This window comes from Saccostrea cucullata, unplaced genomic scaffold (assembly GCF_032062105.1).
Source record: "Saccostrea cucullata isolate Sc308-1 unplaced genomic scaffold, CSIRO_AGI_Scuc_v1 ctg3044, whole genome shotgun sequence".
Classification (NCBI taxonomy): Eukaryota; Metazoa; Mollusca; class Bivalvia; order Ostreida; family Ostreidae; genus Saccostrea; species Saccostrea cuccullata.
The window spans coordinates 40,175-59,403 of record NW_026933653.1 but is presented as its reverse complement, the minus strand read 5'-3'; the positions used below and the strand labels follow the sequence as shown (position 1 = coordinate 59,403).

General features: G+C 32.6%; 1 protein-coding gene across 1 annotated transcript in view; it reads right to left on the bottom strand.

Moving 5' to 3' along the window:
• Window positions 1-10,877: 10,877 nt before the first annotated feature.
• The window catches only part of LOC134238800 (uncharacterized), a 45,906-nt gene continuing 37,554 nt past the window's right edge, over window positions 10,878-19,229 (bottom strand). Inside the window, exons 6-11 of the mRNA XM_062720912.1 lie at window positions 18,344-18,853; window positions 16,964-17,213; window positions 15,973-16,185; window positions 14,527-14,618; window positions 12,588-13,770; window positions 10,878-11,236 (exon numbers count right to left, since the gene is read on the bottom strand). Of these exons, the coding sequence (XP_062576896.1) occupies window positions 16,999-17,213; window positions 18,344-18,853 (725 nt within the window). The 3' untranslated portion in view covers window positions 10,878-11,236; window positions 12,588-13,770; window positions 14,527-14,618; window positions 15,973-16,185; window positions 16,964-16,998. The remainder of the gene's footprint in view (window positions 11,237-12,587; window positions 13,771-14,526; window positions 14,619-15,972; window positions 16,186-16,963; window positions 17,214-18,343; window positions 18,854-19,229) is intronic.

Here is a 19,229-nt window from a genome sequence, read left to right as displayed (position 1 = left end):
GAATTTTTAAAAATAGATACATCATAACCTATCCTTAAAGATTATTGCTAACACTTGGAAGTGCGTTGCGCCATAAAAAAGAAATGAAGTGTGTGTCCATGAACATGTGATAAGTCAAATTCCAAATGTTTGACGTTATAATGAAATTAGCTTAACGTCAGACTGGTCCGTGCGCACTATCCGCGACCTGTAAAGAACCAGATTTTTACAAAAATATTATGTTCCATCCATAAAAATTAAATCATTCTGATTTGTTTTTCATAAGAAATATTTTGATATCCAAAATATTTATATAGAACCATTTCTTTCGACAAAAACGCCATTGTCCACGACTTTTTTGGACAACTCTCGAACTTTAAATTTTCCAATTATTGCAAAAAATGCATAGGTCACCATATTATTTAAGATGCGAAACATAAATAAAAAGAAGTGTATGTTGACATAATAAATCACACTTTTTTGTTGATAGTATATGGAAAATATGTTAAAAATGGTTAAAATACATAATTTTGATGCTGAATGTTCCAAAATACTTCCTACATATAAAATCCTTTTGAATTGTGAATATCAGGGAAACTATTTTACATTAGAAGTACAATAAAGCAAATGCCTGAATGATAAGACCTTAGAAGGAGTTATTGCCCTTGTAAGATTTTTTAAAGATTGAATAATTGGTTTAATGAAGAAAATGTTCAATTTTTAAATTCTTTTATTAAACAATATTTATCATTACAACTGTTGTATTCTACCAAAAAAATACTGTTCTATTAGGTGTGAATTTAAACAAATCACAGTTAATACAAAAACCTATGACATCATCGGAGGGTGGAATTACCTTAAGTCCAAAAATTTTGCGTTTAAACGCAAAGATTAATGCGTTTAATTGCATAAAAACTTTGTGTATAATCGCAAACCCTAAGTCTTTAGCGCGAGTCGCGACTGTAGCTCTACTTGTTAAAATTTATAGGACAGGAAAAAAAGTACCAGGGAACTTCATGCTATGCAAAAACAATGAATTAGAAAAAAATATATTATTGGTTAAGTCCTTTTTCTTGGCAGGATTTGTTACAGTCAGAGCACAACTCTAGGAGGAGTAGCATTTCAAAAATATTTCAAAGAAAATTCTATTTTTAATAAACACGACAAAACCATTCATCAAAATCATAACCGATACACTGCATTATGTTCATGTATCTTAGTGTAGTCTACCCGTATGTCATGAGTTAAATTGATACAAGTATCAGATCATTACATTTTGAAAATATTTCATAGAAATTTTGATATGAGTAACCATGGTGATATTGGTAAACGAAACCAGAACAAAAAAACTTAGTTTAGTCTGCTCTAGACTTGTGCCTTTAGCTAAATTGTAATCAGACTAAAAAATGTAGGAGGAGTGGCATTTTGGAGGTCCGTGTTTGCTCCGCTCATATTTGAAATAGCCCCATAGGGATCCGGGTTAGAATAGGTCCTCAGTAGCCCCTTGCTTGTCGTAAAAGGCGACTAAATGGGGCGGTCTTTCGGATGAGACCGTATAAACCGAGGCCCCGTGTCACAGCAGGTGTGGCACGATAAAGATCCTTCTCTGCTCAAAAGCCCTGAGTGCCGAGCATAGGCCTAAATTTGCAGCCCTTCACCGGCAATGGTGACGTCTCCATATCAGTGAAATATTCTGGAGAGTGACGTTAAACAGTATACAATCAATCAACTAATCATACATGAAATAATTAATGGAGTTGGGCTCAAATATTACTCGTTATCTCCGCATTTTTCATAATTTCGTCCAATCGCAATAATATTTCGTTTAATCGCAGAATTTATTTGCGGTAAAAAGCATAAATATTAATGTATTAATGATTTTAAACACAAATGTTTTGTTTTTCAACACAAAAAAATAATTATTATGTTTTGCGATTAAACGCAAAGTGCTAAAATACGTCTGAAGAAATGATAATCGCAATGTTTTGCGTTTTAACGCGACAGTTATTTCGAATATTAATTAAAAGCAATGAAAAGATATATTTTCATTACTCTTAAGGTCATACGCAACGTAACGTAGGTTGAACTTTTTTGGGTTCTTTCTTGGAGTTGAAGAGTTTCACTTAAAGAAGGACCTGTGTGCAATATTTTTAATGTTTATCTATGGATTTGTACACCTCTTCTAAAACAATGTTTAATGAAAAAAATATGTATTATAATTTTTGTACATTTTTATTTGAATAATGCAAAAATTATCAAAATTCGATATCTTTTCAAAACCCCTGGTAACACATGCTGATATTTTGTCAAAGAACATGTACTGATATTATAAGTTTAAATTGAGAATATCTTGAAAAATTAACAGTAGGTAACGTACGTTGCGTATGTCCTTCAACTATTTAAAAACTAATATTAATTCTTGCGACACAGTCACTGTAGAAATAAAATTGAATATCACTGATATCTTAGATGAGAGTATGAATACTTACGTAGCAGAGAGAAAATTGACGTAATTGCTGTGACCTACAGTGTTTGCCAAGGTAGATCCATAGGGAGTGAAACGTACACAAGTAAGGTTAGTCATCATACTTATAGCCGAGCTTATTACTGACGTTGTCGCGGAAGTTATAACAAACAAGATATGTTTGTGAAACACTGTGCCCCCGGTGGCAACAAAGTTCGAAAAAGCTATTCTTAGCATAAAGCTTACAGTCAAGGTCACAAGGTCATTGACCTCGGTATCGTTTGAAAGCACTAAATAAGTGAAGTAGGCATACCAAATATAAAGTCTCTATCTCCTATGGTTCAAAAGTTATACCGAAAGTTCGAAAAATCTATTTTTAGCATATAGGTCACAGTCAAGGTCAAAAGGTCATTGTCCTTGGTGTCAGTTGAAAGTGCTTTTATAGTGGAGTATGCTTTTTATATGAAGTCTCTATCTTGATCTGTTCAAAAGTTATGGCGAAGGTTAAAGTTGATAACAAATAGAATCAAAGTAGGTCAAACTCCTAAGTCAAGGTCAAGAGGTCAAATTTGATTGTACCCAAAGAAAGTTCATGTCACAAGTAACACACCTATGAATTATGAAAGCCATAGCCCAAACCACTCAATAGTTATGGGCTAGGTTAAAGTTGTGGGACAAACAAACAAACAAACAAACAAACAAACAGACAGACAGACAGGACAAAAACAATATACCTCCGATCTTTCGATCCGGGGGCATAAAAAGGAAATACTGGATACAGGGAAAATATCGACCATACCGTTTTATTTTCGCCCTTCCCTCATTTGGGCGAATTTAAAACGGGGGCAAATTCAAGGAAAACCTTTGAACTAGACTGGGCGAATTATAATTAACAAGAGGCCCATGGGCCACATCGCTGACTTGAGCAACTTTGGCCATGCAATTTTTTTTACGAGCTTTACCCTTCGTAATATCCATTGTAACCCCAACCTTTACTTCAGGGTCATAATTTGGAGAATGTAGAATCTACAATACTCCAGTAAATATTCACTCAAGTTTAGGCTCTTCTGGTCCAGTGGTTCTTTAGAAGATTTTTAAAGACTGTTCCTATATATTTTTTATTTAAAATTTGAATTTCCCTTGTGGCCTCACCCTACACCAAGGATCATGATGTAATAATTTAGAATCTATGCTGTCCGAGGAAGCTTTCATATACGAGTTTGGTTAAAATTGGTCCAGTGCACAAGGTTCTTGAGTAGAAGATGAAAATGTGAAACCTTTACAGACGGACGGACGACGGACAATGTGTGATCAGAAAAGCTGAGGTGAGCAAAAATCGAGTAAAAGTGACTGCAAGTGTATTGAAAAGTTTGGATGCTTGCCAATAAAAGATATCGAATCAAATAACATGCACTCAGGAAAAATAATACTCTGAAATTACAAATTTTCGTGGGATTTTATTTCCGTTGTATTCGATCGAGGTATGACAAGACCCACGAATTTATGACCACCACAAAATGTAAAATGTTACATATATATAAGTACTCATCAATTCTTGATCTACGAAATCAAATCCCGTTGGACCAAGATATTTTTCTTAAACCACGAAAATTTGACCCCACGAAAATATGTTATTTAGCAGTATTGAATCAAGTCATTTTAATCACTTAAGGTCGATGACTGCGTGTACGGAACTATCCCACCGGGCCACAGAGACTGGTCAGAAATAACAAAGTTCCGCTTCTTTCTTCTCTTTTTATCTTCACCTTCCTATAACAAAATTTTGAAATTCACTGTTTTGATTTTTTTGTCCCCCACAAGGGAACATAAGATCTCATTCGTCTGTCCGTTCGTCACAAAAACTTTAACCTTGGTCATGCCCCGGTATCTTCTGACTGAGCAGAGAAAGTGCGTTAATTTCATTATTACACATGTGAATTTCAAATGAAAAAAAAATTGACGTTGACCTACAAGTTTGATTTACTTTTCAAAAATTTAAACATTACATGAACTTTGAATTGCCCATAACTTTTGATAAGGAAGAGAAAGGGCTTTCATGGTCAAATACACTATGAATTTTGACCATTAGGCCTTGATGTTTGACCTTCTATTGCAAAAGATAACTTTGATTTGGGCATAACGTTTGATTGATAAGAAATAATATAGCTTTCATATTCAACATGTGCATTACATGTGAAAAGATATTCCCGAGTATGCTATAATTTCAGACACCTTGACCTTCACGAATCATCTAATATTCAAAATATTCAACTTTGATAAGAACTTCTGAATTACCTATGATAGAGCGTTTATATTTGACACGATATGCCATTTAAATGACTTTTTACAAATAAATCCTTTGAAATTTCTTAACACGGTATTAATAAACATATGAAATATGAATACGAAACATTAGAGAGATTGAGATTTCAAACGTGTACGTGTACGGGTACGTCTAGGAGGGGAATAACCTTAATTCTGTGTGTATTACGTCATCAATTTTAGTGACGTCAAGATTACTACACGTTTGTCAAACTTGTAGAATGGAATCTACACGTAAGTGAAAACGTGTAGCATTAACAATAGAAATTCCCCAATTCAAGTGTGAAAATGTGATTATTACACATTATATAGGATATTTACTTTCACGAGTACTTATTTTCATCAAGTTTTGTTTAAATACTGACGACAAAAAAACTTTCTAAATAGTTGAAACAGAGACACCGATCGCGGTGTACACGTACATGTTACACGTCATAAAAATCTCAACAGAAAAATTAAAAATAACGTGTACGTGTACGTCAAAATATCTACAAGCACACGTACGCGTACAAGTTTAAGATCTCAACCTCTCTATTATTTCAAACACGCTATGTGTAATGTCTCCGAATCGACTATGCAAAATTTATCGTTTTGTTTCGTTTATTTCGTGAGAGAGGATTTTTGTGGCAATCGAAACGTTTTACAAATGGTTAACTTAATTGCTATTATAGTAAACATTGGAAAATTGTCTCTACGTGTGATAGAAGTTTAATAACCTCCATTGAGAAATTGGAAGCTTTTAGGAATGAAAGAAAAAGTGAGCAGACTCACATACTTCACGCTCCCCCAAAAGTCGAAGTGCAGAAATTCTCGAAAAAATTAAGGAATCGGAATTTCCTTGTAATATGCACATTAACACATTTGTCCTCAATGCATGGTTTTGCAAGATATAGCCAAAAATCTAAGTGTAAAACAGCCAAAATTTCCCGGAAATATAAAGAAATTGGAATGTTCAGGTGAAATGAACATCTACACATTGTGTTCTTAAAACATGTGTCTGTAAAGATTTACAAAATTGTGTGCATCGGGTTATGAGGAGTTGCGCTGACAAACTGTTCATCTCTACATGCAAGATATAGTCAAAAATCTAAGTGTAAAATATTTAAGAAATAAAAGAATTATTCATCATGACGAATCAATTCTTCGAAAGAAATGGAAGCATTTGTTTGGCTGAATAGGTAGTTTATGTTCTAAATATGATCTAATTATTACTTTACATGTTAAATTCTTACGTACTGACAGAATACAGGCCTCTTCCGACCTTTAACTCGGTGTTTATAGTGCCTCCAGTTTAATATGATGATTTAATAGACAGATCGATACAATATTTCAAAATATTAAATGCATTAAATACATAAAATCTGATATTTCTAAATATATTTATTTGGCTCCTTCACATGGAAAAAGTTTGACAAAAAATAAATGTCAATCTTCCTAACCTCCACTTAAGCACATTGACTAGGAAAAAGAAGAAATCCTTTCAGTACTAAAGATATTGAATAAATGTGATCGAAAATAAGTTTTTTTTAAACTTTTTTCAGCCACTTACATGTGTTTCATACATGTTCATAAAAAGTGCCTTTAATACCATGAATACGAGGTATTGTCATAAGGTTCTTCGACTTAGTTGATAGAATAAATACTATTCGGTCAAAATTTTCAAGATAGCAATAGAAATTGAAAAAAAAAATGTTTAAAATTTTAGCTTGATACGTTGAAATCTTCTTGATGTTGATGCTTCTGAATTCCATATTTTTTATCAAGATGATTTTTTTTTCCAAATCTTGCATTATTTGTCAAAATAAGTTTTAAATATTTTTCCACGTAATTTGCTGAAGAGTTATACAAGTCATGACACTAAAGAAAAGATTTGAAAAAAAATATTTACCTCAAGCATGTTTCAAAGCAGCTTTAAAGCATTAAAACAACACATTTAATAAAAATAAAGTCCTGATCAACGTCAAAGAAGTTCAGAGATTCAGTTTCATGTGGTTTGTGATGGACTTCTTATGCTAAATGTATACCACGACTCTATATATGTTTCTTGTCTATTACCTAGATATTAAAGGGGCCTGCATAAATTAGCAAATTTCTCAGTGCGAAATCTTTAAATTGGAGGATTTAACAATATTATTTGCACATGAACCGTAGGACTTATGACCCATATTTTGCCATTTTTATTTTTATTATTAAAATACCAGAATGATAGATTTAAACATGAATACAAATCAGTTAAAATTACAACATAAGTTCAATACCATAAAGGTTTTAGATTCTTTGAAGGAATATCTCCACACATCGATGATTAGAAACAAATAGAATCATTTTTTTTTTCATCTTAAACAACAAACAACACAGATCTTTTTGCTTAATATCTTTTGTCGTTACAAAAAAATAAAATATAATGCTAGTGTTATTGAAAACAGTGTGACAATCGTGAGTATATGTAGTACTATATGTACACAGTCTAAACACATTGTAGGACATTTAAGAGAATTTTTTATGCACTAGTTACATGTATCTGTACCGTAGTACACTGCACACTGACGAATACTTTTCACATGTACGACACAAACAAAAAACATCTCGATAACTAGGATGGTTATCCAAAAATTACGCGGACTTGTTGCACATAAAAAATATTTGACGACATAATCGGGCAAAATGTCATATATAATATAAAAGAATCTTTACGTATATGGTCTTAAAAGTTCATACCAAAACGTTGTAAATCTGTATTAATTTTGAATGATTTTTCAGGGCTTATCATTAAGTCATGGAGCAGCAAATTCTAAATCTTCGACGTCAAGGTATTATAAAAATGTGTGATTGAGCTTTCATTTTCCCAAAAGTACCTGTGCGGTTTGTGTTACCTTCAGCTTATCTACTCAACTTTATACACCATTTCTTGTCAAACTTAGCATTTATTAAAAAGTAAAGAATATTCTTTTTTACTTCAAAAGCTACAGGTATTTTTGAGATATAGTGTGATACTGGTGACTCTCAATCACGTTCTTTACAATCCGGATGAAGTTTTCGTCGATATTCTTCTTACCCTCCTACCGTATAACCTTTTTACAGAGGTCTAACGGTCCAAAATTTCCATTAGCTATTTGTGGACGGATATCACGAATACCATAGATTACTATATTTTTAGTATGCGGATTTTGGATCTATGTTGGCGATATCTCAAGCATGATACACATGATTTAACAAAGCTGTGGTGCACCATCAATTCAAGATACATGTATATCATTTTCACACTTGTTTTCACAGGAATCGCATCAGAGAAAGAGCACTATATTTCTGTTAGTACTTCAAATATCACAACATAAATCTATATACATAATAATGGGACAATTTAAAGATACAAGTAACATTTGAGAAAACTGTCGTCGAAAAATATCGCGAATTACAGAAAATTAATGAGTTTAATTTTTAATTATGTGTGCTTTTGCTTCAAATGTTTTGTCGTGATCCGTCATCGATATCTCCATCAGCGATATCAAAATACCAATAGTTTCAGTATAACGTTTTTTTTTTTAAAGAAATAAATAACAAGTTTATAAACTTCAATGGGAATTGAACTGGGTCGGTTACGTGATCAAATCCTGTGAAGACCGAAGGCCTTCTCAAAAGATTTGATCATGTTACCGACCCACTTCAATTCCCATCGTTCGAAGTTTATATACTTGTATTTTATTACTTATATATACATTTGAGACAGACGATTAAACATTTCGAATATAAATTATTACACTAATCGTCCATCGTAGATTTTGAAAAATGACACAAGGTGTAAATCGGCTTGAATGGCGGTTACGCTTCGAATTCATTGCTGACATAAGCTAAGGATTTTTTTTCTAAGGGACTATTTTGCGAGAGGCTATTTGTGATCAGTAAAAGTGAACAGATTGTAGTCTAGCAATATTTCTATTCGTGAAAATTGATAATCAATGCTGAAAAGACACAAGTAAAGAGTCTGAAGATAGATGATAAAAAGTTGGAGGAATTTCGGTCGCCAGAAAGGGATGGATGATCCGATGGATGGAAACACTTGACCGTACCAGTTTATTTGCAACTAAGTACTTCAGATCAAAATTTTTAACCAACGATTTCAACTGAATGCGTATTTATGATGTAAACAAATCACGAAACACAAGCGAAAGCTTACATTGAACTTCCGTCAGTCTACGACAGCGCCAAGGTGTTTATCAGCTGTGCGTGGTGTGATTGCAATGCTGTGATATTTTCCAACAGAATTACATATTAATCATGTGTAGAATTTGATGAAAAAAGTATAATTTATCGTGAAGATTTAAGTAAAAGTCTACCACAAAAATAAGGATAAACGTTAGAGACTCTACAGCTGAAAAAGGGACATAAAACGTGTAAACAAAAGCTAGGCCTAGGCCTTGTTTCTATCGATGCATTTTCCATGTATATTATTATTCTCCTTGCATATTTTGTTAATTTTTACACATGAAATGCGCCGGTAGATATTCTTGCGCCGAGTGATTAGGTCACGTATTGACCTCTGACCTCGGACAAACTTCATACATAATTAAAGATATTTGATCTCCGTATGTTTATATAATGGAAAGATACCACAAAAGTATATATTCTAAAATACAGAAATTTTGGCCAAAATTTATTGGAATCTTTAAGATAAGTATTTCTTTGAAATTTCATAACTAACTGAAGTCTGTAAGACTAAATGAATCTGCGTAATTTTTTAACAGCTCTCGTAATGACCCACAAAAAACAAATATCAATAATGACGAACAGTAGTAAAACTTTTTTTTTTGTTAAATTAACATATTTTTGATATTTTAAAGTTGGTTATACCACAAATATGTAGGCAGCATAAAAAGAAAGTACATATTCAAATAAATATGATAATCTAAGTTTTCAGTTAAAACACTATTTTTTATGAGTGGTTTTAGAGTGTATTGTGATAAAAATCAAACATTTTCTAAATAGCAAAAGGAAATTAAAGCTTAATTATTGTCATTGTCGTCGCCTCCATGTTCTAGGGGCATACCGTCTTAACCAATCCATATGTCCTTTGCGACGTTTCAGCGCAAATGGATGTCCAATATACAGTCGAATACCAGCTCCTATCAGTCTCTTGTGAACAATTTGTGCACTTTTATACTGATTTCCTCATCCTGCAATGGTACCAGCAGTTTGTGTAGGAGTTGTGAGTGGCTTGTGAAGGGGATCTGACGGTCATGCCTGGGTGTGGTAGCCCGTGACCGGCCAGTTCTCAGATCACTATGTTAAGGACAGATATGGAAAGTGTGACCTAAGCACCGTTTATAGGTGTGTAGTTTCATTTTCAAAATTAGAACAAAGCAACTACCTGTAGAAAACGTTATATAGCTATCCATAATGGATAGAATTGGGCCGTGCATTTTATCAGTCATATCGCATGGATAAGTTGTTTGACCCGTGACTTGTATAAAAATAGAATTAATAAGCTGAATGTAGGAAATGAGGATAGTGCAAGAACATACGCTTGTTTTTAAGAAAGAAATTGATACATGTACACATTAAAAGATCTTTATTTCCCCTACCCAAAAAGTTCTGGGAGCTAGTCTGTACTAATTGCCAAGTACTGAAAATTTTGCAAAAAGGCTTTTGATATGGATAAAATTTTCCGCTTTGCTTAAATTCTGTTATAAATAAATGTTAAGTGATTATATTTTCAAAACTAAATAGAAAAAAACTAAAAAAAGGTTTGAATTAATTCAAATGGAGGAAAACCCTAAAAATAAGTTGTAATGCAGTACAAATTTATACGCTTTAATGTTTTATGAAAGATTTGACGAGATGAAAAAATAACAGAAAAGAAAAAAAGGTCAATATAGTCAAAATTAGCAAGTTGTCAAAAATTCAAGTTTAAAGTAATCCCTATGCCCTTTTAAACTAATAATTCAAATGGTGTGACACACTATAAACATTTATATGTAAGTGTCTTTATTATATAATCATAATCAATGAAAGTACCTGGTAGACAAAGTGAACGTTTTAAAGACCAATTTATTTATTTTACTATGACATTGTAATCAGGTTTGTGTATACATGTACATATATTATTTTTATGAAAAAGAAACAAGCAAAAATTGTCTTTTTACTTTTGCCTTAACAATGTCTTCAGTTCTTTTTCATGTTCTTCAACTCTTCGAAGGGCACGGTGATCTACATCTTTTAGTATTTCTTTTAAGGTCTCATAATTATTCAATGAAAGTTTTCCATCCCTTTCCAATGTATTGAAATCTTCATCAACAGTGGTTGAGTGATACCTTGGTGCCGAATACTGGAACTTAAAATACTGTTTCCATGTTCTGAAAACATGTCCATTATCCACAGACACATCAAGATAGTTATTTACCAAATCAGCAATTAAACTCCTATAAAGTTTTTCTGGTATTTGCACCTCCTTCTCATGAAAACTTGTTTCTTCGCCTGGAAGGAAAGAAAAATAAAATCAATGTTTAACTTTATTATGTTCCTTAAACATTAAACAACGTTTGAGAAATATTTTCTACTCTGTTTCATTTAATTTTTATTTAAACCCGTCATGGTAGCCTAGTGATATGGTGTTCTCTTCGTGAGCTATAAGCACGTATTTTGTTTGCTTTCGCCAAACTTTGTATGTATATTTCAAGGTATCACACCGCTAATTGACCTACAAAACAAATTTAGTCAATTGTAATTCTACATATATAAAATTGATTTTCCTTTTTTAAAGAATTTTTTTTAATTATCTTTCAAGCCACAATTACAGGTTTGTTACATGTACCTAGTGAAATTTTATGTATTGTTGAAAAGAAATAAAGGTTTTTGAAAGGAACCTTAGGGGGGGGGGGGGGGGAGGGTATCGGAGGCTACTTTTGGAGGTGCACTCGGGTTTGTCATTAGCCCATTGAAAACACGTAGATTGGTGAGAAGCCCTGTTTGCAGATTTTTAAGAATGTCGGAAAATGCTGTGAAGGTTCCCTGTTTTTTGTGTCAGCTGATGTGATTGGTAACAATAAAAATTTTCTATTAAATATTCTAACATTCAAATACACGCTTTTGAAGGATTTTTTTTATAAAATTATATTTAAAACTAAAAAAGGACAACTATTATTGGTGTGATACCTTATATGCAGTCACTTTCTATGCCGAGAATCCGGAAGAAGTGGTTCACGAGTTTTTCGGATGAAATTTCGAAACCCTAGGACCTGTGTCACGACGTGCGTTGCTACTAATATAAACCCGCACAGTTCAATTGCCATATTACCGATTAAAGATCTATGTTTAGAGCCCTTCATCGGCATATCTTTCAATTTTTGTTGAGAAATCTTCCTTTTTATTTATCGTGAGGGAGTGGTTGTTTTAAGAATTGAAATGCGTTACTTTTGATGTTATTTTAATGGATTTAGGTGAATATTTTGAATCAAAATTTCCCAAGCTTCCATAGCAAATTTATGCATGTATTGACTTATTCATTAAATCTTTTTCCAGATGCTTATTTTCCTGTCCTTTAGATACATGTGTAAGAGTATGTTTTGTGCACTGAATATAAATGTACCCAATGTTTGCTCAATTTTATTGCAGATAAAACAGATAATTTGATTTACTTGATAATTATTTATATAGAAGAGGATACATTTATAGAATTTAAATCAAACTTTTGGTTTTGACTTTCTAACAAATCGATGAAACATATCACAGGTACAAAAACCAAAAGTAGCAAAATTAAGTATATTTTGTTAAACAGATCAACGATCATCGTATGTTTTTTTTAAAAAGCAACAAATATTAAGCATACCATACATCCAATAAAGGAGGAGATCTTTTTCTTTGACAGAATGATGATTCACCCCTCCATGCCTGGGGCAGGTTATCTGTCCTTTTCTATAAATTTCATCTTCCAAGAGAAAACATGATGCAAGTTCCTCAAAAACATTTTGCTTTGAGCATTGATATCCTTTCGAATACAATGTCTTCTTGTGAAAGTTTTTCGTGAGTCTCTTAAGAATTTCTATTATTGTATCACATATTTTATTAGTAACAACAAAACTAAGATCATCATCTCCTTGTCTAAATAATTGGATTTGAATTGTTGTCATAGTAACAGCCAAAACAATGAGATGATCCTGAAACCTGAGACAAACAGCGTTTTTGAACACATATTTTTGTCCAGCATCCTCGACTACAGCCCAGTTTGCATCTACCATGCAAGCAACAACCAAACGAAAGTAAAAGAAATGCGGAAGGAACTCAAATTTGAAGATCAACACGGAGGATTTCTGTGATAAATTTGATAGGTATTTTTTTAAACCATCGCCGACGTCCAATTTATTCATACAAGGGATATAATGGAATTCCTTCCCCACAGCAACCAAACCAAGGCGTTGCATGTACTTCAAAGTTGGTTTGCATTTTCGAAGGTTCAATTTGGTCTGTTTCCATATCTGATGTAGGAGTTCTTCAGAAAGATAACCACTCTTATTGTAATCCTGCCATTGCGCGTAGTTTTTAGCTACCTTTTTGACATGATTTGTATCTGTGATAATGTTTTTGAAACAGTCTACAAACCACTGAACATCTATAATTGTTTTGTCCTTTAGATATTTCTCGTTAAAATGCAAGATACTGCCGATATCATTGTAAAAGCGCAGCATATCAAAAGTCTCTTTATCATTTTTTGACATTTTACTGGACACTCGTTTTTTGAAATTCGATAGAGAAATCATTTTTTTCCCTCTATGCTTATTTTCTCTAAACGCAGTCTCACATAATGCCCAGTCTTCTGGGATAGTTTCTTTCCATCGGTCCTCTAAGGCAATGGACGCAATGCATTCCTCTATATCAGTAAGTTTGTCGATTGGTCCATTATCAATCAAAGGAAATCCAATGTGGAAACATTTGGAACTGTCTATATGCATCATGAGTTCAGGTTCTTCTTTTAAGAGCTCAAACAATTCATCATAAATGGATTCATCAACATTCTATTAATTTTAAAACAAACAATACATTTTCATTTTGCACCTACATGGGGAATATAACAACATAAAGTTTGCAAGAAATAAAATAGAAATTCCACAATAACTAGTTAAGTTTAATTCATAAATAAGTTATAGTATAAAAATAACATTGTCAACTTATTCTGTAAAAATCACTGTAATTATAATTAAAAACAAATTATTTAAATGTTTAACTTCAATTTCAATTTAAGCATTTGAACCATTTATCTTCATTTCATCTCATTTTTAAATGGTTCTACTACGTCGTTATAGTGAAAATTCATAAAGGGATTATTTTTTTCAAGTCCAACAGAATAAAAAGTAATCCATTTATCTTTTTTTTTAAAAAAAGGAACAAACCAATCATTTATATACATTGTACACTATATAGTAGAATCATTATATGTATAGATGCAGAATCGTAAGGTGAATGTTGGAGGGCAATTAATAAATAATTTGATTTCTACTTTGGGCATAATATTGTAGGAAAACGTATAAACAGAGGGCGTACTGTACACCCACGTTGGACATCTAATCACCGATCAAATAAGGGATGCAACTTCATACAAAAGGATTGATTATGAAAACCGAGAGTCGCTGAAGAATAATTATTCCATATAGGATGTTTTTTTTCATTCTGTCACATTTTTATCAAATGTCTGTGAACTTTTTCGTAAGAAAACTCGCATCCATTTCTTATTTTAATGCTTTATTAGATTGAAAACAAAAGTATTACTTTACCTGTATCTTGTCAGAGTGTGTGCCGATCGTGATTACTGGTGTGTCATCATCACAGTACGTGTGGATCGATTTTAACCAGAAAATAATGTATTCTGCAAAGAAAGATATGATTATTTTATTTCATTTTTTCTATTATTCCCAGAAAGGCTTCCATTATAAGTATGTTACATATTTATAAATACTTGTATTTATAACTTTATTATATAATTCATGTAATGAATTCTACATTTATGAAATTTGTTTGTCTTTTGTAACAATTTACAATTTTATTATACATTTTAAATAGGTATAAATTGTATGTTTCTAATTTATTCTACCGTTGATCACTTTCATCTTTGCAGAAAAGTTCAGCTTCTACTACATGTAGCAGGATCTTTAACAAGTAATGCATGATACCGATAGATCACTTTTTGTCCGTACTTTCAAAATTGAAAATTCCAGGTTGGAATCGACCTAAAAGACTGTGCAGGGGTAATAAGGAAGCATATAGCATATTCTACCTTGACTAAATCAGTGAAAAATCGTCATAGTGAGCGAGATGACGTCAAATTTAGAACACAAATTTTCGTAATGATTTTATTTTGTTATGCCTTATCTGTTGTTTTGATTAAAAATCTAGCACCGATGACGTGATATTTGTACATCAAAAAGCTATGGAATTGATCATGTTGTAAAAAGAGAATTTGGCTGAAACTGCATGTGCAATTATACGTAAAATGGAGTTTGAATGCAAATATCATATGACAATATGAATATGAATTGACGACGGATTTTTCCCGTTATTTCCTGATCATGACAAGGGGCACACGACGCTTGTGATCGGTCGGCAGGGGATGCTCACTCCTCCATGGCACCTGTTCCCATCTCTGATGTTTCGAGGGTCCATGTTTGCTCTACTCTTTTTTTATTGTTTTATGGACTTTGATTGAATAATGTTCGTTATCTCCATATCCTTCAAGACATTCATATTGAGTTAAGTTAACAGGTATGCTTATTTATTTTCATCGGTTATATTCTCTTTTGAAGACATGCAGATATACAGTATCCCGGTCGGCCTTTCTTCTGTCATTCGTGACAAAAACTAGAGGTAATGAGAGCAAAGAGCTCACTAAATGATACCCCCCCCCCGCCTCCCATATGAATAAAATGACAGTGTCCATGTTTTGATCTGGAAAACCCAAAATATATGTCAAATCACAAAGTAAAATAGGAGGTGCACAATGGCAATATGTAATAAAGATTCTGTAAAAGTTTCATTAAATTTACTTTAGTGGTATGAGAGGAGTAACGAATAAGAGATGGGTACCCCAAAGCGTAACAGACGGACGGACGGACGGAAATACTGATTACTATATACCTTCCCGCTTTTCAAGTGGGGATATAATAATGCAACAGAACAACAATAAACATGACATGTAAGAAGATACAGAAGAATTGAAATCTTACGGCCATATGTCCAGTCGGAGAACATGGTTCCTTCCTGTTCACACAATTCCTGGGCAACTTGATCTTGAAATGGTTTGGATCGATCAATCACAAGAAGATAAAAAGCTCTTCTGCTGAGATAGACCTGATGACAGGCGTAATAAGCACACTGTCCAGCAAAGTCCACAACACTCAGTAAGCATTTATTTTCATTATTAAGGTTTTCTGAAAGAGCTGTAAGAAAACATTTAAAAGTAAATATTGATAATCAATTCTAGAGTGTTCCAAACTGTCGCGTGCTTTGTAGTTTCATAAATGATGCAATTAAATGGAAGTGTGTCAATTTTTATTTAATATATACATTTGCCTAAAAAATGGCAACCATATATGGTATAAGATTGCCACGGAATCTAACGATCAAAATGAATGATGATTCCCTTACCTTCACATTAGAAACAAAATATAATATTATAAGCTCATAAACAAACATGTACTCGGTAAATAATTGCTTATAATCATAATCCTGCTTCTCAACATTCAAAAGTCATAAGTTCATTTCAACTGGACAAGGATATTTATAACGTAGTAGTTCAAAGGTCCAGATGAAGAGGATTTAAGTTTTCGTGTTGTCTTGTAAAAATGAATGTACATGCTGAATTGCAAAAACTCAACTCTTAAAAGTCAAAAGTATGCTGTACATCGGCACTACCAATTATTTTGAAAAGTAGGTCAGGGTTAGGTCAAGGTCAATAACAATGGTAAGTCACAAGAGTCGTAGTGAAAAGCAGTATGTGAATCATATCAATTATATACCCCTAGAGATTTCAAGATATAGGGCGTGACAGACGGACAATTAGACAGCCAGAAAGACAAACAAATCCCGAGTACATTACCCCTAAGTATCGCTCTGCTCTGCAGACATTACAAATATATATATTGAAACCTATAATAGAAATATCTCAAAAAACCTATACAGATATACAATTTATCTTCTTGGGAATTTTTTACAAACCTTTCAAGGAGTTGTTTTCTATTTCGAAAATGTTTTCATGAACCTCCAACCCCAACCGTAGACTCTATCTCCTTTAGTTTGTCGATATTATGATTTTGTAGACGTTCGAGTAATGTGGTTTTGCCAGCCCCAGCACATCCAACTATCATTGCACGAGCTCTGTGTACCATCTGGGTTCCTTTCTTTAGACAGTCTACGTATCGTCTTCGAGCTTCATAGTCCCATTCTAGAACTTCCATTGGGATATGAACTGCAGCAAGAGTTGAATAAATTACAATCGAACATGCTGATTGCAAATTTGAATTATTTAAATAACATATCTTAGTAGATTCAGGTCCATAAAAACGTTTTCCAACACTACGAGGTGGATTCGTCTTGCTGTGTAGGTTGGTAAGGAGATGGGAAAGATATTTTTTTTTAATTATTTGGTAACTTTTTTTAACGCATGAATTCGCCTGAGTCCCATGATACAGCAACAGAAAGCAGATGATAATCAAAATCAACATCTGAATATCTATGATTAAGGTTAAAGTTTTCAAAAGTATGTCAAACTTCACGGTAAAGGGCCAAAACTATTAGCCTCCATGATGAGGATACAATTTGATTTTTTTAACATGTAGTATCATAGCAATCAACCATTCCATTCAATTTGATAATTTTGATACAGGTGCATGAAAGTGTGAAAAATATCTTTTATCTATTTTCAAAAGGAGGGTGTTTGGTATTGACAAAATAGAATATTTAAGGTATATTTGCTAGCAAATTGTTAAATTACTTTAATGATAAGAGGAATATGATTTTGGAATCGGGCTAATTTTAATTTAATAATATTTTAATTTCCATAGTCTTCCTGCACAATACGATGGTCATTGAGTTATTTTATAAGTATTTAAAATCATTCAATATTTTTCGAAGTTGGGTACCACAGAGCTCACATATAACAAACTTGCTATACACATTTTTAAAAAAAGAACAGCGAGTATGTTCAGGTAGGTTCTTAGATATACATACCTTGATTTTTATTAGATACAAAGCACTTTAAACTTAATTTCAGCAAATCATATCTAAAGACTTAAAACTTTTGAGAGAAATCTTCATATAAATATATTATCTTATTTTGTGCTCATACTAAACAAATTCATTCTGTACTTCTTTGTTCATATTATCAAAAACTAGCATAAAAAGAACCAAAATGCGATAAAGAAGTTTCATCAACTGTTTATCCTTATACAATATTTGAAGTAGAATATCACTCATGAATTGTGTAAGTTAAAGATTTTTTTTCAAAAGTCTTTTTTTACCCTATATAGATCAGGAAAAAAATATCAGTTCATTGATTAAAGATTTAAACAAGGTATTGAGATTGTAATAAAAACTTACATGTGTCAGCCAGGTTTCTGCTTTTTTGACAAAGCATCTCCATATTGACATGACATAATATATGTACATCAAGTTTCTTAATATATATATTCTCAATCCTCTCTGGTAAATGTAAGACTCTTTCCTCTTCAACATTTCCATTTCTCCATACGCGCACATACTCTAATAACGAGTCCACTGAAGACAAATTTATGTAGTTTATGTAGTCTTCATCTGTGACTAGGCAAGTCCTAACAAAGTAACTCATTACTTGATGGCGGACATCATCTGTTGCGAATTTCACATTATTGAGTGTATTGTTCCTGATTAATACTTTATCATTTTCTACTAATTCCTCAATAAGTAAATCGTCCTCAACTTTCTCAGTCCTCTGGAATGAGCTAAATCTTTGTCTGGTTTCCTTGATAGTGTCTTTCAATTGCTTGTCCAGGCAAAGTGTGTAACCGTTTGACAGAAGGATGGTGCAAAGTATGCTCATTTTAGGGGAAGAAGGCGGCGATGTAAAAAATTCTGAAATGATATTTTTAAAGCCTAAAAAATTCAAACATTTAAGCACAATTATGTTCTTAATGTTATGACAATCATCAGAAATCAGTATTTCTAGAAAAACATGTTCTCTAAAACTTTTCATAAATTGCATGTCATAAGAGAATTCTCAGAATGTTATACTTTTGAGATTTGTTTGTGACTTTGTGCATGTCATAATTCAAAATCAATTTTTATTTCAAAAACTTAAAATATTTATCTGAGTGTTCGTGACCCATTTTACAAGATTATTCGAAGAGGCCCTTTTTACAGTAATGTTTGTTTGCCCTCTTCCAACTCAGGGTAAAACAAAATTAGGTCTGTAGGAAGATTGGAAATATGTTCTTAGAAATTGTCAACA